Source organism: Tursiops truncatus, chromosome 9, assembly GCF_011762595.2.
Source record: "Tursiops truncatus isolate mTurTru1 chromosome 9, mTurTru1.mat.Y, whole genome shotgun sequence".
Taxonomy (NCBI): Eukaryota; Metazoa; Chordata; class Mammalia; order Artiodactyla; family Delphinidae; genus Tursiops; species Tursiops truncatus.
In genome coordinates, this window is record NC_047042.1 from 29,359,840 (window position 1) to 29,386,310 (window position 26,471).

General features: G+C 40.1%; 1 protein-coding gene across 4 annotated transcripts in view; it reads right to left on the bottom strand.

Annotated features, from left to right (window-relative positions):
- ELAPOR2 (endosome-lysosome associated apoptosis and autophagy regulator family member 2) overlaps positions 1-26,471 on the bottom strand; it is a 193,662-nt gene that overhangs the window by 40,598 nt on the left and 126,593 nt on the right. For 3 of the 4 annotated variants that reach the window (XR_012333906.1, XM_033862947.2, XM_019929057.3), the window contains exons 5-12: positions 25,755-25,841; positions 23,348-23,453; positions 22,156-22,308; positions 21,449-21,537; positions 8,939-9,119; positions 7,130-7,258; positions 1,607-1,697; positions 892-994 (exon numbers count right to left, since the gene is read on the bottom strand). Coding sequence is in view for 3 of the 4 variants with exons in the window: in XM_033862947.2 (XP_033718838.1) it covers positions 892-994; positions 1,607-1,697; positions 7,130-7,258; positions 8,939-9,119; positions 21,449-21,537; positions 22,156-22,308; positions 23,348-23,453; positions 25,755-25,841 (939 nt within the window). In the remaining variant the exon portion in view is untranslated. The remainder of the gene's footprint in view (positions 1-891; positions 995-1,606; positions 1,698-7,129; positions 7,259-8,938; positions 9,120-21,448; positions 21,538-22,155; positions 22,309-23,347; positions 23,454-25,754; positions 25,842-26,471) is intronic. The other variant, XM_033862946.2, reaches the window with a different exon arrangement.

Sequence of the window (26,471 nt, forward strand, 5' to 3'; positions counted from 1 at the left end):
ACACTGAAGAAATAAGGAGGGAGAGCTAAGAGAACTGAAGACTGCTTGGTTATTTGTGGTGTCATAGATAGACGTGTTGAAGAGTCTTCATCTTCTTTGACTACCACAAAGTCCTTTTTTTTTCAGAACGAAATAGTCTGCCTTCATTTAAGCTATTAGTAATCCTGAACAAATATTCAAATCTCCATATATCTTGTATATCATGGAGGACACTGTTAATGGACTGTTAACTAGTTACTAAAGGATTGTTGGAAAAAAGCAAAAACAACTCATGTCTATGAAGTCACTACTTAATTATAACATTAAAGTCTTAGCCAACAACCTTCCAATACCTCCCTGGGGTCTTAAGTAAATTTTGTGTTACCACTTTTTCTCAAGCCATTAGTTGAGATTCATAGGACATCTAGGAAAACATGGGCAAAATTATGACATGTACATAGCAAAATCCTTTGTCTACGTTTATTTACTTAACAAGGAAGGGTGTTATTTTTCCCAAAGCTCTCCGCCTCCACTGTTTTGTGCCCTCACTTATTAATACATGCTTTTCCCTCCTGATGGTCTCAATTGCTGAATGGTTCCTAGGGGAGAATTTTCACTCTGCTGGTGGCATATTTTTTTGAAGGACTTTCCTAGGGGATTAATATTTTCTGGCTTCTGTCTGTCACCCAGGCCCCATCACTCAGTTCTCTCCACAAGGAATGAACACTTCCTTTGTGGACTTCACCACATAATGTTTAATGAGTTCCTTAGATATCTTTTTGATGTTTTTGGAAGACCCTAAAAATGGGAAGAAAAATGGGGATTCTTATCGCAATTTGTATAAATAGGGTCACACTTCAAAGAGAACGCTAAGCGTTGAAATCCACCTCTGAGAGCCCCTCTTCCACTTACCACCATGAAGTACAGAATACAGTCGGCTGAACAGAGGGTCTCAAACACAAAGGTTATTCTTCCCAGTTCAGAGCCCATGGCTCCCGTCATCGATGTCGGTGGTCTATTTAACAGATTAAAATTGCGATATTTACAGCATGTTCTGAATACAATCTAGAAAAAGTTTACATCACTTTTTTCATTAAGCTGAAAGCCATGCTCTCCTCTCCTCTCCGTGCAGTCTACTGCTGCATGGAGTCTACACAACCATGGTAATAGGCTCAGATCTCCTGGTGTAAATGCTGCCACCCAGCCTACAGCAAGAAAAAGACTCCTGCTGGGCAATTCAACATGGGGGGCTAAAAGGATTAAACAATTTGTAACATACTACTTTACAGACAGAACTGCGAGGAAAAATAAATAAATAAACCAAGAGATTCTCCTGCAAATGACTTAGACTAAGATCTCTGAATTAAGCATCCAACAGTCACAGTTTTTTGTAATATTTGGATAGAGTATTTTTTAAAACTCTAGCTTCATCTAATTAATATACAATGAACAGTTATAGTTTCTATAGATATTCTTAAATATAATACATTATCCTACACAGCTTGCTATTTGCTACGTACATCACAATATTAATATATTTTATAAAGGCAGCCCTACTTCATCTATTTCTGCAGGGAAACAGGCATGAAGATTCCTACAGAAGGGAATCAGAATTGGTTTTCCTTACTTAAATCCTGGGATATGCAAGTTTAAGATCAGGTAATCATTATCGGAACCTCCAGCCCCACTCTGGATATGATCTCCAGCCACCTCCCAACCTAGAAATGATAAAGGTTATCTTTGTCAGTAAAAATTTCAGTAATGATTTCCAACAATAAGGTCACAAAAAAAGAATTCCCAATTTTAGACTGCAGGTGCAAACGGCATGCAGAGGTAGACTCCTAGATACCGATAAAAACGTTGCATATGATTCTCCAGGAAGAATCAAGTAATGCATATTTTTGCATCAAAGGTATTTAATGGTCAAATTAACAACAGTCTTCTCAATGAGGCATGACTTATTTTTAACTAGAACAGATGGTCTTTATCCATTTCGATATACTAAGATGAAAACATCCTAGTCTTCAGGTAACCAATGGGAAACAGAAACTTCAAATTACTCAATGAAGATGCGGGGTCTGAGGTTCTTTCCTAGAGTTTCTTGTATTGTTGTTCCCTAATTTAACCCCTGTTCTGCATTCACTCACTTATTCACTCAGTGAACTTGCTTTCACTGAATGCCACGAACCATGACCTACTTTAGGGACAGAAAGACAAGACTGGGTCCACCCTCACTATGGAATCAGTAGACTATGAGAGACATAGCTAACAACTGTTAATAGTATGAGGTAATAGAGATGCACATAAAAGGTGACGTGAGGTCTGTCTTCTGCAGAGAAACCATCAGCGTGCCATGGGCTGAAATGGCCACCATGAAATGAGGAAAGGAGACGCAGCCCTCACACACCATCGAGCAAGGTTATTAACTAATGGCAATGTTTAACATGGACACTTGTACCTCCAAAAGAAAATGTCAACTTCTGCTACTTGAACAGGCATAAGAGAGAAACTGGGAAAGAGATTAATATCAGTGCTGTACTGGTGATGTGGCAATTTTCCAAATGTTATCATCAGCGGTTCACAGAAAGGTGATATGTGAAATATATATAAATCAAGCTAGTTCAAAGAATGGTTATGTACGAAGCTACCTGAGTAAGAGAGAAATGCCAATATTTTTGCTCTCTAAAGGTTCATGTGGTTGAAAAGAGAGATAAGCAGCTATCACTTCCTAATGCTAAGAGTAGAACAGCCACGAAACAGTCTGACCCAGTGGGACACCAGGCCCTTGACTGCAGTGTAAGTAATGTGAGAGGCAGTTAAGCGTAGAGAGACTGAAAACTTGTGATGGGGGTCACAGGGAGAGGGATATTCCCACGTGGAGGAATTCTGCACCAAGAAAGGGGGGATTTACGAAGGTTTCTCTAGTGTTCAGCTGGCATGCGGGGCAATGGAACAGCAGAGAAGGCCAAAGAAAAGGAAGGAGTACATGGATGACAAGCATGGAGGTTTGGAGGGGACCAACATCCCTGCAAGAGGAAACAAATATTTCTCATGTTTGAACATTGCCTGTTGCTGCAGGTTTTACTGTATCCCCTCCCAAGAAACATATACTGACGTTCTAATCCCCAGTACACGTGAATGGACCTTATCTGGAGATAGAGTCTTGGCAGATATAATCAAGTTAAGATGAGGTCCTTAGGGTGAGCCTTAGTATGACTGGTGTCCTTATGAGAAGAGAGAGATTTAGACACAGACACACAGGAAGAGCACCGTGTAAAGACACAGAGACACAAGGAAAAGATGCTCACGTGAAGACAGAGGCAGAGACGGGCTATGCTGCCACAGGCCACAGAGTGCCTGGAGCTACTAGAAGTTAGGAGATGCAAGGAAGGGTCTTCCTACAGACGCTTTTCTTCGGAAGGAACACGACCCTGCCCATACCTGCTTTTCAAATTTCTAGTCTCTGGAAAGTGAGAGGGTACATTTCTGTTGTTTTAAACCCCCCAGTTTGTGATACATTGTTGCAGCACCTTTGTCTTTTGCTGTATCCCTCAGAATGAATCCCACATTCTCCATGTTTCTATACACAATTTCTATTTTTTTTTATAAATTTATTTATTTTTGGCTGCGATGGATCTTCGTTGCTGCGTACAGGCTTTTCTCTAGTTGCAGCAAACGGGGGCTACTCTTCATTACAGTGCGTGGGCTTCTCATTGCGGTGGCTTCTCTTGTTGCAGAGCACGGGCTCTAGGCGCATGGGCTTCAGTAGTTGTGACACGCGGGCTCAGTAGTTGTGGCTCACAGGCCCTAGAGCGCAGGCTCAGTAGTTGTGGCGCACGGGCTTAGTCGCTCCGTGGCATGTGGGATCTTCCCGGACCAGGGCTCGAACCTGCGTCCCCTGCATTGGCAGGCGGATTCTTAACCACTGTGCCACCAGGGAAGCCCCACAATTTCTATTTTAAGATTTATTTTTGTTTTAGAAATCTTATTTATATTTATCATAAAATTTTGAAAGCTACAGAAAAATTTGAAGATGAAAACTAAAATTATTTATAAACTCATCACTCAGAAAAAACTACTGTTAACATTCTGAGGTGTTTCTTTTCACTATCTTTTTGATGCATACATGTTTTTACATAACTGAGATCTTATTGTTGGTAACATTTTGTTTCATAGTTTTATGAATTAACATTATTGCATAAGCATTTATATGTATAAAGTCTTCACCAACATGCTAAATAACTAAATTAATAGTTTATCATGTAGACAGATGTAATTAATTCCCATAATTTACTAAATCACTCATACTACAGGACTTACCTCCTATTGACCATACATTCAATGTAACCATTTGGACTGTTTTATCTTTTAGTGAGCAGAAGTGACACTATAATGAAGATATTTTGGGTAAAGCTTTTCTGTATTTTTCTAGAAAAGAATCCCAGTAAAAGAACTACTGGGTCAAATAAATATATTTTTAAACAAATATTTTGTGCTGTTATCCTGATTTTGAAAGCAATGTGTATACATGAGGAATATTTATTAAACAGAGTAAACTAAATGAAAAAAATGAAGTAATTCAGACTTCTCAGAAACCTCCCACCCCCAAGTGATAGACTGACATTTCAGTGTGTTTCTTTTCTCTCTTTTTCTAGTGCATAATTTTCTTAAAAATATACTTTAGGTTTTATTTATAATTTACTGTATTTTCTGTTTTTCATTTAGCATTATCTTCTCACTTTTCTAATAATCATTACATCAAAAATACTTCCCCATTAAAAATCCTTTCTATATCTAGTGTTAAAGAGCTAACAATATGTTGTATGGTTATATCATCATTTTATTTAATCACACCCCATTGTTGAAAACTTTGTTTTCTCATATTTTTGACTCTCATAAATAACACTAAAATTAACATATTTGTGCATAATTTCTTTCTTTACACCACATTGTTTCCTTGGTATAAATTCCCAGAAGTGGAATTATTGAGGTGGAGGATGGGACCATTCAAAATGCTTGAAACGCTGCCAAATCGCTTTCCATCTGCTGTCATTTTTAATGATTACATAACATTTCATCCAATTAGTACAGCATAACTCTTGTAAACATTATCATATTGCTGGAATTTAGCTTATTTCCATTTTTGGTATTATAGGTAATGCTCAATGAAAGCTTCATGAATAAACACTAATTTGTTTACAACTCTGAATTCCTCTTGGGCAAAATTCCAGTACAGGAAGATGTACTTCTACACACCTGTTCCAAAAGTGTAGTAAATTCAGATTGACAAGACCAAAGAACCTCAAAGTATTGCAAGTCACACAGTCAAGTTGGTCAGAGCCCATCCACTTTAATTCCATGATGGAGTAACGACTTCATGAGACAGGCCGCCCTGGGCCTCTCGCTTTGACCCCCATTATTTTGAGCACTGCTTTTCCCGAGGTTGGTTACTGTACCACCAGTCACAAAAATATACATCACCATTTACCTCTGTATTTTTCACATTACTGTCTGCTCTTTCAATATCACATACTAAATATTGCAGAGATGTATACTTTTTAAATTAATAATTGAACATTTCTGAAAATCAGAAAAAATTTAAATTACAGCCTCTAGTGAATGAGTAAGCAAGTGGCTAAATCAAATACTGTCATGAGAGTTAGACTAAGAGTAACTTCTTTAAAAGACTAAACAAAAGTTTCAGATAATCTTCACTAATAAGTGAATACACACACATGCACACACACACACAAACATATCAATGCTTTCAATACATTCCCATTCTTGTTTTTCCTATGTCTTAAACTTCCTCAACTTAGAGTTCAATCAAAGGATCTTTTTGGAACATAAACCCTTATAGTCGGGTAATTACTGCTGTGTTATTTTTTTCTTCTCCCTTAGGATAAATTCCCAGAAGCAGGATTATTAGTTGATAAACGTAGCGCTATGGAATAGCGTTATGGAACTATGGAACGCTATTCCATAACGTTCATTATGTATAAAGGCTTTTTTTCACGCATCTGTTTAACCAGAATTATTCAAGGACCTACGATTTGTCAACCTGAGTACTCATGTGTACATCTCACTTCCTACATCCCAAGCCTGTTTATTTCAGATAGGTGCTGATTTAAAACAGATGTGATTAGAAAGCTTTTTTTTCTTTTTTTACAATGATCTAAAATACAGTATTGAGAAAAAGTGAACTGATAAAAAAAAATGCCAATGAGCTTATCAAAGTAAAGGGCACATTTTAGTGTAAAATCCTAGTATCTATAACACCTATTTCTAGTGTCAAGTTTAAAAACACATACATAAGGCTTCCCTGGTGGTGCAGTGGTTGAGAGTCCGCCTGCCAATGCAGGGGACACAGGTTTGTGCCCCGGTCCGGGAAGATCCCACATGCTGTGGAGCAGCTAGGCCCGTGAGCCATGGCCGCTGAGCCTGCGCGTCCAGAGCCTGTGCTCCGCAATGGGAGAGGCCACAACAGTGAGAGGCCCGCGTACCGCAAAAAACAAAACAAAACAAAAAAAACCCCACATACATAGATATTGTCATTCATTTGACCAACAAATATTGCAGAGTAACTAAGTGGTAGGTTCACCATGCACTTAAAATGTAAGAACAAATAAAATTCAGCAACCGTCCTACAGAACTCTACCATATTTCCAAGTTTTCAGTAAGGGAGGTTCATATACATTTGTAAACACGATCATAGACTTCACAGGCCAGGGGAGTTAAGATGATGTAACCCCTCCTCACGGCTCAGTGCTGAGCCAGAAAACCAATCCAGGCAGAAATGCTTTCATACAGTGTTATATATACACTATGACTCTTCCAAGTGGCAAACAACACAAATTTCATTGCCTCCCTTGGTGATCTATTCTGGTATTTACAACAACCGTAAATGGTGATCCGCAACATCTACTTCAAAACTGACTCCAAAAAAATGCAAAATAGTTTATATTCTTAGAGGGCACTCATGTGGCTATGACATCATATTTACTATTTTTATGTGAGGTCTGGGAAGACAGGCAAGTAGCCAAATGCTAAGATTGAAGTTCCTCATAGCCATATTTGGTGTGTTTTTACACAGGTGAGTCCAAGAGTCTCTATCACCAAAATACACTGAGAAGGCTGATTCTGAACTTACCATTCATTCCGTCACACTTTGAATTCCCCACATTGAAGCAGGAGGTTTTCATGTTGCCAGGAAGGACATTCCACCATTTATATTCAAACCCAAGTGCAGGCTCTGTTCCTGCTGGACATGGTCTACATTCTACAGGAGACAAATGGGGCAGAGAATTACAATTAAATCACATCCTGATAACTTCCTCTTCCTCTGCTCCAAGCACTACTAAACTTTAACTAGCAGAGAGGCAAGTGGAAAGGAGAGATAGTAAACCACCAATTCCCTTAAGAATTAGCAACTTTTTCAAGAGCAGTCTAGAAAGAAAAATAATTCTGGATAGAGTATGCACATATATACTTGATTAACATGAAAAAGGAAAAGAACACAAAATCTTTTAAGATAATTTTTCCTTGCATTTCTGGGAATAACTGCTAATACTGAAATTACCTTCCATAAGAAGGGTGATTCTGAAATAAGTTCACTTACATGTGATCTTAGAATCAGTTTCCTCTAACTCATAAATAAGGAAATATTCTACCCTTCCTACTAGTTACTAAACTTAACAGACTATTACACCATTTAATTATGGACTGATTACTTGAAATTCAAAATATTGGCTATACTTAAAAGTGATGATGGGAGCTGAGGGGGTGTGGAAAGAGTTAGATTTATAAATAAACCTAACTTAAATTAACATCTATGACACTAAATAACAGGGTCTATTACAATCATTTGTTTATCTAGCCAAGACACTTGCCATTATCACAACAGTAAAAGAAGGGGACAGAGAGAGAAAATGTTCATTGAGCAAGCATTTCCTGGTACCAAAGTACTGGAGGAGACATTTTTATATAACCTGCTCAGTGATGACGAGCTAGATATTATTGTCTGCAATTTTACAAATGAGAAAATTGAATTCAAATTAGTGGCTAAATCACACTATTGGTAGCCTGCAGCAAGTGGATTTGAACCCAAGTCAATTCAACTCTCGAGTCCTTTTTATGCTCTCAGAGGCTCTGGACATTAAGTATACAGCACAGCTATATTCAAGTAAGACACCTGCCACAAAAATGCACTGTGATCTTTATCTAGTAAAACTGAAACAAATTCCGTAACCACTTTATTATTGTTTGGTAAGTACTAAATTCTTCCCAAACGTACACTATGAAACAATCTACTTAGGAACTATTTTAATTGCTATCTGATCAAAATAATCAATTTTTGCTATTATTATAGCACAAAATGTGATTATTCCAGTTGAAATAAAAGTATTTTATGCTTGTATCAATATATGTGTGCACACACACTGGAGAAGGAGCGCTTATCCATAATCACTTAAACTGGTGGAATTTTCTTATAAATAACCAAAGCATCATCCCATTAAGAGGTTGTGTGTTACACAAAATGCCATTAAAAACTATCCTTACGCTATGTTGAATAAGCTACTGCAGTCTCACAATTCCCTTATATTTCTTAACTCTTCTTCAGTCTGTGAGATAAGAAAATTATGTGTTTTAAAAATTTTCCGGGGCTTCCCTGGTGGCGCAATGGTTGAGAGTCCTGCCGCTGCAGGGTTCGTGCTCCGGTCCGGGAAGATCCCACATGCCACGGAGCGGCTGGGCCCGTGAGCCATGGCCGCTGAGCCTGCGTGTCCGGAGCCTGTGCTCCGCAACTGGAGAGGCCACAGCAGTGAGAGGCCCGCGTACCGCAAAAAAAAAAAAAAAAAAAAAAAAAAATTCCATAAAAACAATTCGGGACAATGTCAATGTAGTCCAACAAGTTTATTTCACTCAAGGTCCAACTCTTGAACCAGCTGATATCACGTACCCTTTGTTCCATCCGAAAACGTTCCAGGAGGGCAGGGATGGCAAGAAGAAGATCCATTGTTATAAAATCCAGGGTTGCAAGGTGGACAATCCTTCTTCTCTCCAGAAGGGGGCAACCTAATAGCATCTGTGAGATCCTCCCGGCAGATCTTGGGCTCTATCCACTTGTACATTATCTGTGTCTAGAGAGAGAGGAAAAAAAAAAAAAAAAAAAGGCTTGCAAGTCATATAACATGCTTTATTTGCTTTAAACTTCCAATAACAAACATGTTAAATTGACATGGTAAAGATTAGGTAAAGTCCAAACAGTGATAGAATAGAAGGGCCAGCTGAAGAGAATCTAAAACTTTAGTAACAAAATGAGACAAAAAGAAAAAAACACTTCGGTGGGGAAATGACCATTACCTCCAAATGTTTTTACACTAAGCTGCAGGAGGCCTTACGTCATACACAGCATGGCCTCATCATGAAATTCCTCTCTAAAATACACAGAACATGCTTGCAGCCCTCACTCTTCTAGCCACTGTTCACTTTATTCCCTAACTGCCCTAAGTTTCTATGCAGACTCCCTTTCTCACGCTGAGACCCCCACTACTCTCTTCCTTTCCCCTATCTACAACACACATCATCATGCTTTGCACACAGTGATCACAAAACAAAATGGTCATTTTTTTAAAAGAATATCTCTAGCTTCGCATTGCAATCCCGTTATTTCATAAACACTGGTAGATGCTCTCGGAGTCTTTTCCAATAACCTGATGTTGGACTACAAGAGCTGTAGCTAAAATATTTCCTCCTGAGGCTTCTAGGCCCTGTCACCTGTGCTCCAAACCACAGGATTAAGATCACATCTACCTTCAAGGAGGGTAGTCTTTTCAACTTTTCCTCTCTCTCACACATGCGCACCCCCCAAAACAAAACAGGATACAACTAAGTAGCTACAACTCAGCCAAACCCAGAAAACTGTCATTATAAAATCATTGTCCTTTGGAACCAGAAACATTAAGTGGGTTAGCCATTTCAAAACAAAACTTATATGCACGGGGAAAAACATAAAAGGCATTCTAAATGCAAAGAGAAAAATCAACTCTTTCATAACTTAATATCGCTTTTAAAAAGAGACTAAGGGTTCCCTCGTTAGACATACGGTCGGCTGAAAGTACTGCTTCTCCTTTACAACAGCTTCTGCAATGATACGTCTAATATTGAAGCAGGAGACCCAAAATTAAAGGCAATTCTCTATAGTTATTTCCAGTTAAGAAGAAGTCATCTATAGGGAGCCCTTACGGCCACTCGATTTCATTCTCAAATATTCCCTTATGGACGAATAGGTTACCTTATCTAATGAAGGTTACTTAAGAACACGGCTTAAAAAGTAGAGGTCTCAACAGAAGTATAAACAACCTTTTTTTTCTTTTTACAACTCTCTCTCTCTCTGCATTTATGGCCTACATCATGATACAGCTTAACCAGCCACTTCCCCCATCTGCCTCGCTCACCATCTGCCAAATGATGGCTATTCCTGCTGGAGTTTCCTAAACAGCTGAAAAAAGTAAACAGATCCTGTATCCAACGGGGGCTCTCAATTCCTCTGAGAAAGGCAATGTAAAACTCAGAGAACATAAGCAAATGAAACCTCATTACATTTGGGGGGTTGTCGTTTATAAGTTCTGGCTCCACCAGCATAGAAAACAAATTTCCAAGGCTAGGCAATTCACAAATTTGCTGATTTATTTTGACGTTAATTAAAATCTCAATGAGTTGTGTGTGAGCTACTGCATTGCTGGGAAAAGTTGGCTCCCACGTGGGAGTGGGTGGGGTGCTGAGGTTGAGCATCAACGGCTCATCCCGGGGGCACCATGCAATCTTCCCCAGCACTTCAGGAGCTCGATTCTATTATGCACGAGTTTATAAATGAGGGAACTTTGGAGAAGACCTCTTATACCTGCCCAGAAGTCAAACGCAGCTAGTAATTGTAAAGAAGCGCTAGCCAGGGAGAGTAAAAATACTCTCAGTGAGGGTAAAAATAATAAAGTATGCAAGTACATTTTTGACAGATTGGCTAACCACACGATTTTCAATCCAAGCACAGTCCATGTTTAAAAATTAGGAAATATGCACCACCTTTAAACATTTAAACGTTGAAAAGTCAAATGTCAAATGCTCTACAGTGAAAGTTCTCTTTGCAGAGCCTCTCGCTTCACATGGCAGATTGATTCTGTGCCTCTCTTTCTAATGGGGCAGATGCTTTCAAGTCTGGCTGACTGGGGAAAGATAACAATTAATATTAATGATCTTTAGCACCAGATGGCTCACCGTGCAGGTGAAAAACCAACCATCAAGTCATTCTTTGGCAAGTTGCGATAAAATTATGAAATGCTTTATGAAACCAAAACCCTAATAGAGCGAAACTGAGCAGACTGCCATTAAGATTACAGAAGAGCTACAGCCTCCAGGTATATTTTAAATATATAAGCATGAGTAAAATATGTTTTAAAGAAATGCATTGGGGGTATCGATGGGAAGCTGGTTTTCACTTAAAAATAAAATTCAAAACTGGGAAGACTGAAGTTTAGACAAATTTTGAGACTGGGTTTGTCCACGGTTGCCAGCTTCCTTCCTTCGAAAGTCGCTGCACAAACACACTAAGGCTTTGTAGACTGGCTGAGCTCATCTAAGCTACATTACATGTTGTTTCAAAGGGTTTACTGATTGTCACTCCGACCTAACAGCCCTGTGCATCATGATGTTCTAACTCAGATATTCCCGGTCAGGCAGGCTATCACTTGTCTCTCTGCCTCTCCCAAACCTCAGTCCTCTCCGGCTGCAAATCACCGGGCACTCATCATTTGTCTCTCTTGTTATTACCATCCCATTCTGCCGAGTTGTGTCTGACCCCTCCTTCAAAGCCAGGCTCAACATCACATCTGTGCTAAGCACGTCCTCAGCCCACCCTTCTATGTAGCGGCATTCACTTGGATTCCTTTTCTATGAAGCCTCTGCTGTTTTCTGTTTTCCCCTTTTCTAAATGCTTAAAAGTCTGGGTCCTCTTCTTCCATTATGTGGAAGACACCATGGGGATTTAACATTGTACTAGGAAAAAAAAAAACCATAAACACAATGCACCGGAGGTTCTATCTGGGGCTTTAGGCAAGAAACTGTTCTAAAATTAAATATAATAAAAAAACACTAAATTGACACTGGGAGTGGATGAGTTGTATGGTATGAGAATTACAACTCAATAAACCTTTCTTTTAAGAAAAGCTTTTAAAGAAGACTGTCATGAAATTTTTATTTTAAATTCAGAAGTCCCGGGGCTTCCTTGGTGGCGCAGTGGTTAAGAATCCACCTGCCAATGCGGGGGACACGGGTTCGAGCCCTGGTCCAGGAAGATCCCACATGCTGCCGTGCGCCACAACTACTGAGGCTGCGTTCTAGAGCCCATGCTCCGCAACAAGAGAAGCCACCACAGTGAGAGGCCCGCACACCGCAACAAAGAGTAGCCCCCACTCGCCGCAACTAGAGAAAGCCCGCGCGTAGCAATGAAATGAAGAAGCCACACAGCCAAACATAAACAAATAAATACATTTATAAAATAAAATAAATTCAGAAATCCCTAGTCACTGAGAAATGCCATGTTGTTTCCTATCATCCTAATTAAGAAACACAGGCTCCAAGTACACTCCACTTGCTTAAATCATATAGGAAGAAAGGCTGATCTAAAAGCCATACCCCTTTATACCCTATTTTTTTAATGTCCCCTCCATCTTACTTCTGCTTTATAACTCAGAAGGACTGTGTTACAGACATTGAGCACTTGGAATAATTTGTAATACTGAAGTTAATTAAAGGGCAAAGAAAGCACTACTTAATCTGATACAAAAACACTAGCAAACCCTTTATGATCCAACAATTTCCTAGACTGAGAGATGAAGAAGTTCCATGGTCAGCTGTCTCCTCTCAAGAAGGCTTCCTTCTAAAACAACATTCCCTACCAGGCACTACTCTAGCTTTGCCGGGAAGTTTCCAATTTAACAAAACATGCCGTTCCAGAACTGGGCAACTGTGGTTGTCAGAACATCATTACATACAACTGCAATTTATCTTCTTTAAATTTGCCTGATAAACCAAATTTTGCCTTATGGGATAACAAAGAAAGGTCTATTTCTTTTTTTTCTAAGACTTCCCTTCAAATGCTTAAACTTACTATTTGGGAAATTCTTATTAGAAGAAAGCATTATACGAAGTTTAAATATTAATAAGACAAATTGTTTGCTCTGAAGGAGGTTACAGTTTAATAAGACAGATTCACAAACTGCTATAATATAAAAAGAAAAATATACAAAGAGCATACAGAAGCATCAGATTTGGAAACAGAGTTGGGTTAGAATTCTAGCCTTAAGACATAGCTATGAGTAGCTATGACCTTAGGGAAGTTACTTAACCTCATCAAGCCTCAGCTTCCTTGTTTGCAATCTGGGTATTCTAATGTCTAATTACATAGCTGTTGAAAAAAAGAACTGGCGGCAACGTGTGAATACACACACACGCACACACACACACACAGAAAGAGCAAGCATGCAGATAAATATGTAAAGGACAGCTGCTTCTGCTATTAATACTATCACTACTATTACTATTATTATTGTCATCATCATCATTTCCAAGAGAAACATGAAATGTCATGGTTATTCAAAGGAAAGAGATCAGATCTCTTTGGGACAACTAGGAAACACCAGCAAGATGATCATGATTCCTCCATCCGACGGTGTCTTTCTTCCAAGCGGAAAAAACATTCCCAGAAACTTCAACCATACTTCATATGAAATAGTTTAATATCCTGGCCTCTTTTCTCTAGCTTCTTCCCATTTTGTGAAAACTTCCCCAAGCCTCTACCAAGGACAGAACACAACGCTCTAAACGTGTTAATCGTACATTCACTCACCAATTCTCTCATTCACTAATTTATTCAAAAGATGTTTTACTACCTTCTGCATTCCAGGTACTCTACTAGGCCTAGAGATTGTTTTTAATGATTAAGAACATGTTTCTGTCTACAGGAAGCAGAGACTCCGGTGAAGGGAACAGTCATCTTTACAAGTATCTGCAATAAAGTGATCTCATACCAAAACACTAGCAAACTATGATCACCACGTAAGTATCAAGAGAGGTATGTACAAAATTATGTGGGAATTCCCAGTATTTCAAGACAATCTTGCCAGAGCTACCTTATTTAAGAGTGGATGTGTTCTATGAACCTGTACAGGATCACTCTCATTTCAAAGTGGTAACAGACACCATCTCTCTCTCTTTAGGAATTGACTTGTGTGATGCTGAAAGGAACTGGGATATGGTCTGGCCTCCCCAGCCACAGGGATTGGAAGGTGAACTAAGCTGCCCAACCAGAGTAGCTCACGGTACTGGACAGAATGGCTGGTCTGAGATGGGCTCGTGATTCAAGCAGGGCCAGAGTCTTTTCGGAAACTTCGGCCAGCCCTCCTATAAAACGCTGTAATGGTGACAGTGGTTTGGGTAGAGATGTCAGGGGGTATCTGGCACCAGAGCAAAGAACCTACCTGAGAAGGAAATCAAACTGAGCTCAGAATATCAGCGAGAAGAGCAGGAGAAAGTCTTGATAAAACTCTTTGCTCTGCAATGATTTCCCAGTCACATGAGTCAAGACACTCCTGCCCTGCCTTCCCCCACTCCAATTCTGAAAAGTAATTTTTAAGTTCATTAAATTTTCTAATCATCTCCAAGTACAGAAGCAAAAGTGACACCTTGCTTTGCCACCATTAAAAGGAAACATGTATCACATCCAAGGGTGGTAAGGGTAGGAGGGACCACTTTTTACCCTGAAATAAAACAGACCAAAAAAAGTTACTCTGTCTAGTTTTGGTACCCAAGATAAATAAAACCTTAAGCTTTTCTGTAAGTTGCTGACTCCTTTACAAAACTACCTTAACCCCCTGACTTTTACAGGCAGATATGAGACAACCTCTGTTGATATGATGAACAAGAGAATTGTCAGGAGTTTGAGATTAACATACACACACTACTATATATAGAAAATGGATAATCAACAAGGACAGACTGCATAACACAGGAAACTCTACACAATATTCTGTAATAACCTATATGGGAAAAGAATCTGAAAAAGATAGATAAATGTATATATATAACTGATTCACTTTGCTGTACAGGAGAAACTAACAGAACATTGTAAATCAACTATACTCCAATATGATCTAAAAATTAAGAAAAAAAAAAAAAAGGAATGCCTATTATATTCCCCTCAGGCCCTGGAAATCCGGGCTGGTTCACAGCTCTGGAGCCTCAGTAGCCTTGGTTCCCAAGGCTGGACTCTCATGGCGCTGAGGAAGCTGGGAAGGATGTGCCAGCAAAGGAGCTCCCCTTGGACCTGCAGTGCCTGGTCCCCTCTGGATGGGACCACAATCTCCAGATCCAGGCGGACCTTCCTACAGCTATGCCAAGCCTACTGCAACCAAAAAACTGTGGACTGTCTGGGCTGGAAGAGCACTGAAAAGTCACCCGGTCCCCACGTCTCCTGATGCTGAGGTGCCCACCTCCAGCCTCCTTCCTTAGAGTCGCTGCCCCCACGGATGAAAGCAATCTCCGCACATTTTTTGCAGGGGTGGGGATTGGTCCGGGGGTTGTAGCGGAAGAGGGAAAATGTAAAGAAACACAAGCCCTTGGGTGTCTGTTCTACCACACTCCACTCTCCTTTACAACCCTGGAACAGGACTTTCACCAAGCCTCTGGCTACCCCAGTAACCCGAGTTTGGCATGAAGAAATGCTGCTACCTTGTGGCCGTTTCCCGTAACTACAACTTTAAAACCGGTGCTTACGGGCACTTGACATTCACAAGGCCTATGGAGCTCTAAATGATACCTGCCTTCGGGAGATCAGCTCGGTGCTTTGTGACCACCTAGAGGGGTGGGATAGGGAGGGTGGGAGGGAGGGAGACGCAAGAGGGAAGAGATATGGGAACATATGTATAACTGATTCACTTTGTTATAAAGCAGAAACTAACACACCACTGTAAAGCAATTATACTCCAATAAAAAAAAAATGATACCTGCTTTCAACAAATGTCCTGGGGTAGTACTCGAAAGAGAATTCGTAAAAGGGCAGACTTTCAAGAAGCCAACTTCAAAAGGTAAATTTCCCACACACTGATTCAAAAAAAAAAAAAAAAAAGAAAGCAAGCACATGGAAAGATGCTCAGCATCGCTTAACAGTAGAGATATGCAAATCAAAACAACAACGAGGTATTACTTGGCACCAATCTGAATGGCCATCACTAAAAAGCCTATGAACAAAAATTGCTGGAGGGATGTGGAGAAAAGGGAACCCTCCCACGCTGTTGGTGAGGCTGTAAATTGGTACAGCCACTATGGAGAACACTATTGGAGCTTCCTTAAGAAACTAAAAATAGAGCCACCCTATAATCTGGCCGGCTCACTCCTGCGCGTCTCTATGGTGAAAGCCATAATTCGAAAACACATGTGCACTCCAACCTTCACTGCAGCACTATGTACAATAGCCGGGACCTGCAAGCAACCAAACTGTCCATGGACGGATGGATAAAGAAGACGTGGTACAGATACAGAAGGGAATGTTACTCCACCATGAAAACGAATGAAATAATGCCATTGGCAGCAACATGAATGCACCTGCAGATGACCATACTAAGAGAAGTAAGTCCGAGAGAGAAAGCCAAATATCATGATATCACTTACATGTGGAATCTTAATAAATGGTATAAATGAACCTATTTACAAAACAAATAGACTCACAGATGCAGAAAACCAACTTATGGTTACCAAAGGGGAAAAGTGGCAGGGATAAATTGGGAGCTTGGGATTAACATACACAGGGTACTATATGTAAAACAGGTAGCCAACAAGGCCCAACTGTGTAGAACAGGGAACTCTGCTCAGTATTCTATAATAACCTAAATGGGAAAAGAATTTGAAAAAGAACTGAGACATGTATATGTATAACTGAATCACTTTTCTGTACACCTGAAACACAAAATTTTAAATCAACTATATTCCAATATAAAATAAAAATTTTTTAAAAAAACAGCTTAAATGAAAACCCAATTTTCAATTTTTATATTCTTGGAAAGTTTTTCCCCTTTAAATATCTGCTGTATTTTTTAATTTTCTGAGCCGGGTCTTCTAAAGCCTGGATTCTCTTATAAATCTTTTTGGCAAGTTAATGTTTTCTCTTTTTTAAATACTTTTATATCTGAGACTTTCTTTGACACAAATAAATTTTGATTTTACTAATTTGAGCTCATTTCTCAAGCACAGAGATCTTCCTGACCCAGCTTTATAAATTTACTATTTGGTATACTGAACCCTCATGTCTTCAGGCCAAGTTAAGGATTTCTCAATAATATGATGAAAATAAGTTATGTGAATTCATATTCTTCTTGGTATGAGTTAGGGTGCGTAGAAATACTTTGTTACATTTATCTTCCCGTGGCAAATATATAACAACTATACTGCTAACCCAGATCAACTATTCTCCTAGCTGCCATCCAATTAGAAAATCAAACATTTTACATGTAGTTCTTGGGTTAGCCATATATCCAACTTGACCATATCATTGGGTCCACGGTTCTCTGTCTTACCCATAGAGAGAGCTTATCCACACGGAGGTCATCCATAGGGAGACGCTCCATCAAATATCTTGTTAATATTAAAAGATGCCCTCTCTTGAAGAATACTTGCCCATTATCATGGGTCAACATTCTTTGGGGCTCAAATCTCAAGCACTGAATCTGTGCAGGTGCTTGTATGTAACCATACGGGGGTTACCTCATGCAACACAGGTAAAAAGTGGGCTCTACGCAACCTTTAGGAAACAAAATATATGTAAAATTTTCAAGCTAACTCACTACTGTGGAAGCATGCCTACTCTAGCACTAGCCTGTGGCACCCAGGGCAACTCCCTACTCATACCCTCACATTCTAGTCACACTCAGGCTCCCCCCCACGTCAGGTCTTCACCATCCTGCTTCCTCCTGCAGAAATGCTCTCCTCCCATGCCCTTGCCCAGGTTTTACACAGCTCTGAAGCCTTCCCTGATGTGATCAGAGCCCCCCCCCCCAAAAAAACCTCAGACTTCCCTGCTGTGGCACTAATAACAATTGGAAATAATAATTCATTTTCTTTGACAGACTACCTCTTCCTCTAAAGTCTAGACCAGCAGTTCTCAAATTGCTGAGATCTTGGACCCGCAGAATCAGAATTACCTGGGAACTTCTTAGAAATGTACACTCTCAGGCCCTGCCCCCGATCTACTGAAACAGAAAATCTGAGACAGGAGCCTCCAGGTGTGTCTGATGCTCACTGAAACTGGACAACCACTGCTCTACCGTCTATGGAGACGTGCATCTTCTTCTTCTCCCTATCCTTACATGGCCCTGCTCTCATCACCCAGCAACTCTGTATATAACCAATGCTCCGTAAAGGTTCACTGAATAAATGCGTGAATGAGTAGGCATTTCACATTTTTCACAATGTAAATGAGAGTCCCTTAATCAGGATTAGAATGGTTCCAGTTACCAATTTAAATTTTCCTTAAAAATGTCTCCTAGGGCTTCCCTGGTGGCGCAGTGGTTGAGAGTCCGCCTGCCGATGCAGGGGACACGGGTTCGTGCCCCGGTCTGCGAGGGTCCCACATGCCGCGGAACGGCTGGGCCCGTGAGCCATGGCCACTGAGCCTGCGCGTCCGGCGTCTGTGCTCCGCAACGGGAGAGGCCACAACAGTGAGAGGCCTGCGTACCGCCAAAAAAAAAAAGTCTCCTAGAAGCAGGAAGCAATCAAATAATGAAGCTTCAAAAACTTGAACGTTCCTGTGTCGTACAAATTATAATGTTCAAAGTCTGTATACCTCAAGAGCCACTTCCCTTGATGATCCTCTCCAAGCATGGGGAAAATGAGATCAAAAAGAGTATGACAGGACAAAAAGAGCCAAAACACAGTCGTTGAACAACCTGGGAAACATCACTAAGCCACCGGGAAGTCACCAGGCTCCTCCAAGCAAGAATAACATACCTCTTAAAAAGATGAACCACAACAAATGAAAATGTTGAAACAAACAAAAATAGAAAAAAATTCAAGTTCACATGTGTTATTCACACTTCTTCACTATATCTGTTATCTAATTAAGTTCCCGTTGCATTTTGTTCACTTCTGAAGCTAGAAACATTTCTCTTGAATTAAGTCTTAAAGCAGTTTTTAAAGAATCACTGATATAAAATAGGTAACTAATAAGGACCTCCTGTACAGCACAGGAGATTCTACTCAATACTCTGTAATGACCCATATGGGAAAAGAATCTAAAAAAAGAGTGGATATATGTATATGTATAACCGATTCACTTTGCTGGACAGCAGAAACTAACACAGCATTGTAAATCAACTCTACTCCAATTAAAAAAAAAAAAAAGAATGTCTGAGTTTATGGTGGGGTGGTACACCGTTTTGTTCTATACCAAGAACAAGTTCAGAGTTTACCCAGACACAACAGAAAGAGCGTAATTTGTGTGTATGTGTGTACACAATACGCCTGTGGGTGTACACATGTGCATATACGAGTATGTGTGCGCATGTGTGTGTGTTCTGTGCATTCTACATTTAATATATTTCAATATATGGCTTTACTTCCTTAAGCCCAGGTCAACTAGATTTTGTCACTCTATTCACTGACATAATAAAAACTGCTCACTGACATAATAAAAATATGAATTTTGAATACTTTCATTATAGCAAAATCAAGATCTGTTTGTATAATGGATCTCATTCATTTAAGCTTCAGTAATGCTGAATGAATGACTATTACATAAAATAAACCAAATTTAATTTGCCTTACTCATTAATAAGGAAAGTTTAGCTAAGAAAAGTTTAGTTAAAGAAACATTATTCCAGGTTACTTTCAACCCACCTTAATGGCTCTCTACATATATTTTCCAAATAGGCCTCACCTGACCATTATAGTAGGGCATTCAAGATCTTACTTCATAACTCCTTGTCACTTAAAAGCTGTTAGTTACTGTTCTTATTAAAAGTAATAGATGTACTTCTGATCATTGAAATTTTCCACTAATTTAAACTGGCCTTCCTTTGACTTATTCTGAGTTAGTAAATACTTGTTATACTGTAAAACACAAGAATATACTTGGTCTTAAGTATTCAAAAGTAAATTTTTTTTTAAAAAAACCTAAGGACTAAGGGTAAGGTTCTTTTTTAAAAAAACCTAAGGACTAAGGTTATAATTATATAAATATAAAAATGATAGATTAGAACCTAAGGATACAAAATTAAGAAAAGAAAGTAATACTGACATCTCTGTATATGTTACAAACTAGGTCAAGAAATTAAATGTCATGATTTCAAAGATACAAAAAACACAAAGAATGCTGCAGCACAGCCACCTTAACCTCAGTTTCTCCTACTGACACAGGCTGGTAGGGCTAACTTTTTTTTTTTTTTTTAAGGTTTATTTATTTTATTTATTTTCGGCTGCATCAGGTCTTAATGGCAGCACGCGGGATCTTCGTTGAGGCACACGGGATCTTTCATTGTGGCACGCGGGCTTCTCTCTAGTTGTGGCTGCAGGTTTTTCTCTCTCTAGTTGTGGCGCGCGGGCTCTGTAGTTTGCGGCCCGTGGGCTCTCTAGTCACGGTGCCCAAGCTCAATAGTTGTGGCGCACGGGCTTAGTTGCCCCGCAGCATGCGGGATCTTGGTTCCACGCCCAGGGATCGAACCCACGTCCCCTGCACTGTAAGGCAGATTCTTTACCACTGGACCACCAGGGAAGTCCCTAACTTTTTAATTAAGACAATGGCAAGTCAACTGCAGAGTTCCTGTGTGCATTATTCCTCTGGCTAAGTGCCATTTATACGGTAATTACTTTGCATTTAATGCAATTACACAGCAATCTGCCATAACTGAATCAGTCTATGGCTGCATGGCTTTTATTGACCAAAGCTACTGAGTAACCAAATAATTAAAGAGAAGTTACACAGTATTTCCATCCTGTGAGTCACAGAACACACTTTAAGGCTGTGCTTCTCTCGATATTATTTCTGACAAAAATGTAACTGTTAAAAACAGCAGTAATTGGGCACTCACTATGTGCCAGGCACTGTGCTAAGGACCTTAAATTGAGTATTTCATGCATTCTCATGGCAGCCTTAGGAAGTAGGTACTGACATTATTCCCGTTTTACAGATGAAAAAACTGAGACTTAGAGCAAATAACTTGCCCACAGCACTAAAAAGCAGTAGATACGAAAATCAAAGCTGGGAAGGTGGGCTTCAGAGTCTAAAACCTTAAATTTCCTTCGTGCTACTTACACACACGTACTATATAAATCTACTCATTTAACTCTCATGAACAAATTCGAGTCTGCTCAAATTGGGAAAAGGGTGGATAAACGTGGGATGGAGCTGACTGAACACGGCCTGTACCTTTCCTTCCTCATCACATGGAGTGTGGATCTGGAAATAGTCTTTTGTGGTACAGGGAGGACGCTCCTTACACTTGCTGGATCCTTCTTCTGCAACAGGAAAACGAATTTCAGAAATGAGTCATTTATGTTGTGACTCTTAGGAAAGGCAAACATGAAAACAAACAAACAAAAAGCAGACAAGTGAAAAGTAAAAATAACTGCACCAGAGGAATTTAGGTAGAACTAGCTAGGCCTAAAGGAAAAAAGGCCCGCATTTTTCTTTTCCCTAGAGCAATAAATGTTTCCATGATACACAAGGAGCATATCACAGTTTTTCCAAGAAGACATTAGATTTCCTCCATTAACACAGAATGTTGTAAATTTGGAACAAATTAAAAGTTTCTAAGTACATCTCCATGCCAAGGCATCATCTAAAAGCACAAAATGAACCTTTTTAGACAAGTATGAACATGTCCAAAACAGTTACCTTGGCGGGGGAGGGGGGGGAATAGAAAACATTACTGACAAAGAGAAAAGTCCTGCAGAAAGGGGTAGTTAGATGTCCTATTCTACCCACTCAGTATGGATTCCGTTCAGCACTTTGGTTTCTGGCCCACTGTGTCCATCACATCGTATGTGTGATTTCTGGCTTATGACTATATGCTCTCAACAAACATAAATTTAGAAAGAAAAGAACAAAGAGTATCAACTGGAGACTCATTTTACCTGAAAACTGGGAGTCCACGTCGCACCTGATGCATTCTTTGGCTCCTTTCTCAGAATAGGTGTTTCTGGGACACACTTGGCAGATGAATGAACCTGGCTCGTCGCTGAAGGTGCCAGGCTTGCATGGAAAGCATTCCGATGTGTACGCCACCCCTGTGTGGTAATGGAAAACAGAGAGAGCATGGGAGGATCCAACAGCAACACGCAAATCAGTCCTTGCCGCCTCTACCCGAAGTGAGACAGAAATATTAACAATAAGCTTAGCCCAGGTCTTTTATATCCCATTCATTCAACATCAAAAACGTCTTTACTATGTGCAAGGAACTGGGCTGGATACTGAATTGCACACGTAAGTGGAGCAAACACTTCAACAAGAGATTCAGACTTGATAGAGGTATACAGTCAATGTATAAACTCAGCTGTCGAAAGACAACTCCACTAATCAGAAGTGGCATAAACTCTAAGGTTCCCTCCAAGTCTATACCATTCTCTCATCTTTGTGGCCACCTGCTCCCTTTTTCTCCACTGTTCACTACGTAGCTGACAAGACCTAAGGGACCCTGGGAAAAGCTCGACTTTTCTTCTGGCTTGTAATTCCAGCCTTTGCCAGCAGATGTCCCTATGACTAATGAGTTAGCGTCACAGGAACAGGTGTACCTAGAACATACCAAAACGTTAAGCCAAACTTTAATAAAGGAGAATCAACTGCTTTCATTAAAAGTAGCCCTAATTGAGAATGAACCATGCCAGGGTTTACTGGCTACTCTTCTGAGCCAGAAGCTGGTTCAGAGAGGCAAAAGTTGTAGGAGACAGTCAGGCCAAGATATCTATCTCACTGTTATTTTTAGGGATAGAGTGGTGACCTGAATAAGCACTATGCCAGCACAGTAGAGAGTTCTCGAATGAATAGTAGGATCTTATTAATCAATATTATTTTCTTTTATTTAAATACACCTACAATTGTCATCATGTTTACTTTTTCCACACAGATTAAATAATTCAGTTTAGGGATAGGAAAAAAAAAATCCCAGTCAATTTGCCAAGAATAAAACCAGGGTCTCTAGGCCTATATGATGTCTAACATATTAATTTCTGTCCTAAATCCCCGTAAGCCAGCAAAACCAACAAAGTAATCAATATTCTAACTATTAAATGTGACAGGTGACTACCAGAGCAGACTGCTGTGAAATACCTTCAATTGTGATATTTTTTACCAACACTGGCTTGACGGCCTTGGAACCCATAAGGATGCCTGTAGTTCTCCAGTACAGTATGTTTGTGCCTGATTTCAACATTACCTATAAAGAGAACACAAGATACTCAGGTCAGATAAACCATGCTACCTACAACCATATCTAGAAGCTAATCTCTTATACACTTTTCAATGCATTATAATGAAATGGAACCCACAAATTTAAATCTACTGTTAACTGAGACGTAAGCTCCGCTTCAATTCTAAAAAAAATAGTCTGCCAACCCCCAAAATATAGTAATGATAAAAGGAAAAGAAAATTCTTCAAGCATGATAAAAGATAAAATGATCTTCCAATCATTTACATGAAGTCTTGGTTTATATTTCAAAGGGACTCATTTTAGACAGTGAAAGGCACTTGGCCCAATTACATATTGATTGGCTGCCACTAGTCATAAGTAGATCTTTGGCTCTGAAAACAAAAAAGGTAACAGAATGAGTTTGCTTCATTTTAAAATTACTTAACAAAAAACATTGCAGCAGCAACAAGAGAAAAATAGGACTATTCTTATAGAATAACCCGATTTAACTCTATGACTCCAGAACTTAAATGATACCACGTCTAATATTTGTTTCCTTTGCCACCAGAACATTTTTATATTTATAAATCAAAATACTTTTCTGATCAATTTCATGCTGATTCAGTCAAGTAAACTAATGTTAAGGGTGCCTTGCTTTCTCATTTGCCACCCTACTCTTCTACGCAGTCTCTGGCTGGCCAAATTCAAGCAGTAGAAAATTAAAACGTATCTGCCTACTTCACCCTGCCAGAGATTCAGAGAAGTAGTGTGTTAAGTACTTTCCTTTTGTGTTAAGTCTTTGTAAGTGAGGAAAGCATATTTCTTGGCAAGGGTTACTTGTACCTTCAAAGCCCAGCGGACTGAATGCTTAGGTGGATGGATCTTAAGTGGTACTAATATCACTTCCAGGCATACAGATCGAAAAAGTACTCTGAAAGGGTGCATGATATTAATCACTCAACGATGAGGTACCTGGACTTCCCTGTTGGCACACTGGTTAAGAATCCGCCTGCCAATGTAGGGGACACAGGTTCAATCCATGGGCCGGGAAGATCCCACATGCCACGGAGCAACTAAGCCCGTGTGCCACAATTACTGGGCCTGTGCTCTACAGCCCACGAACCACAACTACTGAGCCCGCATGCTGCAACTACTGAAGCATGCGCAACTAGAACCCGTGCTCCACAACAAGAAAAGCCACCGCAGTGAGAAGCCCTCCCACCACAGGGAAGAGTAGCCCCCTGCTCGCCACAACTAGAGAAAGCCGGCATGCAGCAAAAAACACCCAATGCAGAAAAAAAAATTTTTTTTTCAAAAAAAAAAAAAGGATGAGGTACCTGCTACAACACAAAGGCAAGGATGGGCGGTCACTTATTGAAACAGTGTCCAATCTACACTGCAGGCACCACACTAGGCCCTCCCCATGTATCATCTCATTTAACTCTGCAAGATTGGTCCCATTTCTCTTATGAAGTATCAAAGAGACGAAGCCAATTGCCTAAAGAAACACAACTACGGTAAACCAAAGTTAGATTTTAAATCCATGTCTCACTCCAAAGGCCTCAAATAATAATAGATTCAGAGACTGTGTTACTTGATAATTGCCTTCAAGCACTTAGAGTTGTCCTTAAAGAAATAAGTAGTTAGTCTACCAGACACAACCAGAAAGGGTAGAACTTTGAACAATGGGTGATGAATAGACAGACAGAAAGCAGGTTTCAGCTCCAGACATAGATGAATTTTGTAATATGCAGAGCTGTCCAACAATGGGGTCAGCACAGTCCCCAATAAGACAAGCTTGAAAATCATTTGTTGGGGAGACTGCAGAGAAAGTTGGATGAAAGAAACTCAAGGATCCTTCCAATGCCAAGAGTCACTGATTCTCTTTCATGTGATTGCCACATCTGTAAACTTACATACTCAGAGGTTCTGTATATTAGTTTTGAGTAGACTTCCTTCCTATTAATGCCCCTTTTAAAAGGAGGAGAGTTGGAGTGTGATGGGAAAGAGCAGGAAGAGGGAGCGAAGAAGAAAGAGAAAGGCAGGAAAGGGCTTCCCTGGTGGCACAGTGGTTGAGAGTCTGCCTGCCGATGCAGGAGACATGGGTTCGTGCCCCGGTCCGGGAAGATCCCACATGCCGCGGAGCGGCTGGGCCGGTGAGCCATGGCCGCTGAGCCTGCGTGTCTGGAGCCTGTGCTCCGCAACGGGAGAGGCCACAACAGTGAGAGGCCCGCGTACCAGAAAAAAAAAAAAAAAAAAAAGGTTGGGGAAAGGCAGGAAGGAGAAGGATGGGGTTGGTGGGAAGCGGAGAACAGAGAGAAACTTACAGAATGAGAGCCCCACACTCCACTGTCGGTGAGTTTTACCCACTTGTCAGCAGTGGTGTCCATCTCCTGGCACTGATCATTTTGAATCTGTGGAATAAACACAAGGGCCCCAGTAAAGCTTCTTGAATGATGGCTTTAATTAAATTTGTTACTCAGCACAGGACAGGCTGCAAGAGCTTCTTTCAAAGTCTACAGAACAATGGCCATGAGTAATTCTCAACAAGTAAACGTGCCAAGACCTCTGGAGCCTAAGTGACAACCGCATATGAGTTAGTAGTTCTAAGTAAAGCATCCTCATTACTGTAACAAAAAGACTAGGCCACTAAGAAGGCGGGGGCGGCGGGGGCTGCTAAGCAGGAGCGGCAGAGGCAGAGGGAGAGAGAGTTAGCACTGAAAATCCACATAAAGGGGAAAAAGTCATCACAAAAATGTAAAAGCTTGCATTCACCAGGCAGGCCCGAAAGTATAAAAATCAAGCTTATTTTTATAAGATTTGGGGCCGTTAAATTTTTAAATTAATAAATAAATGAAATCTGCTTTGTCTTCCTTTCCCCGGGACTTAACCCAAATGTGTATAGGTAAGTGGCTACAGCCAAAGTCAAAGCCCCCAGCTGGTATCCGGGGACAGATGTTAATGATATTCTATGCCAGTGCAAATGAATACAGCTAATATCTTTAGCACCAAACACTTTGTGCTTTTCAGACAATTCTTCCCAA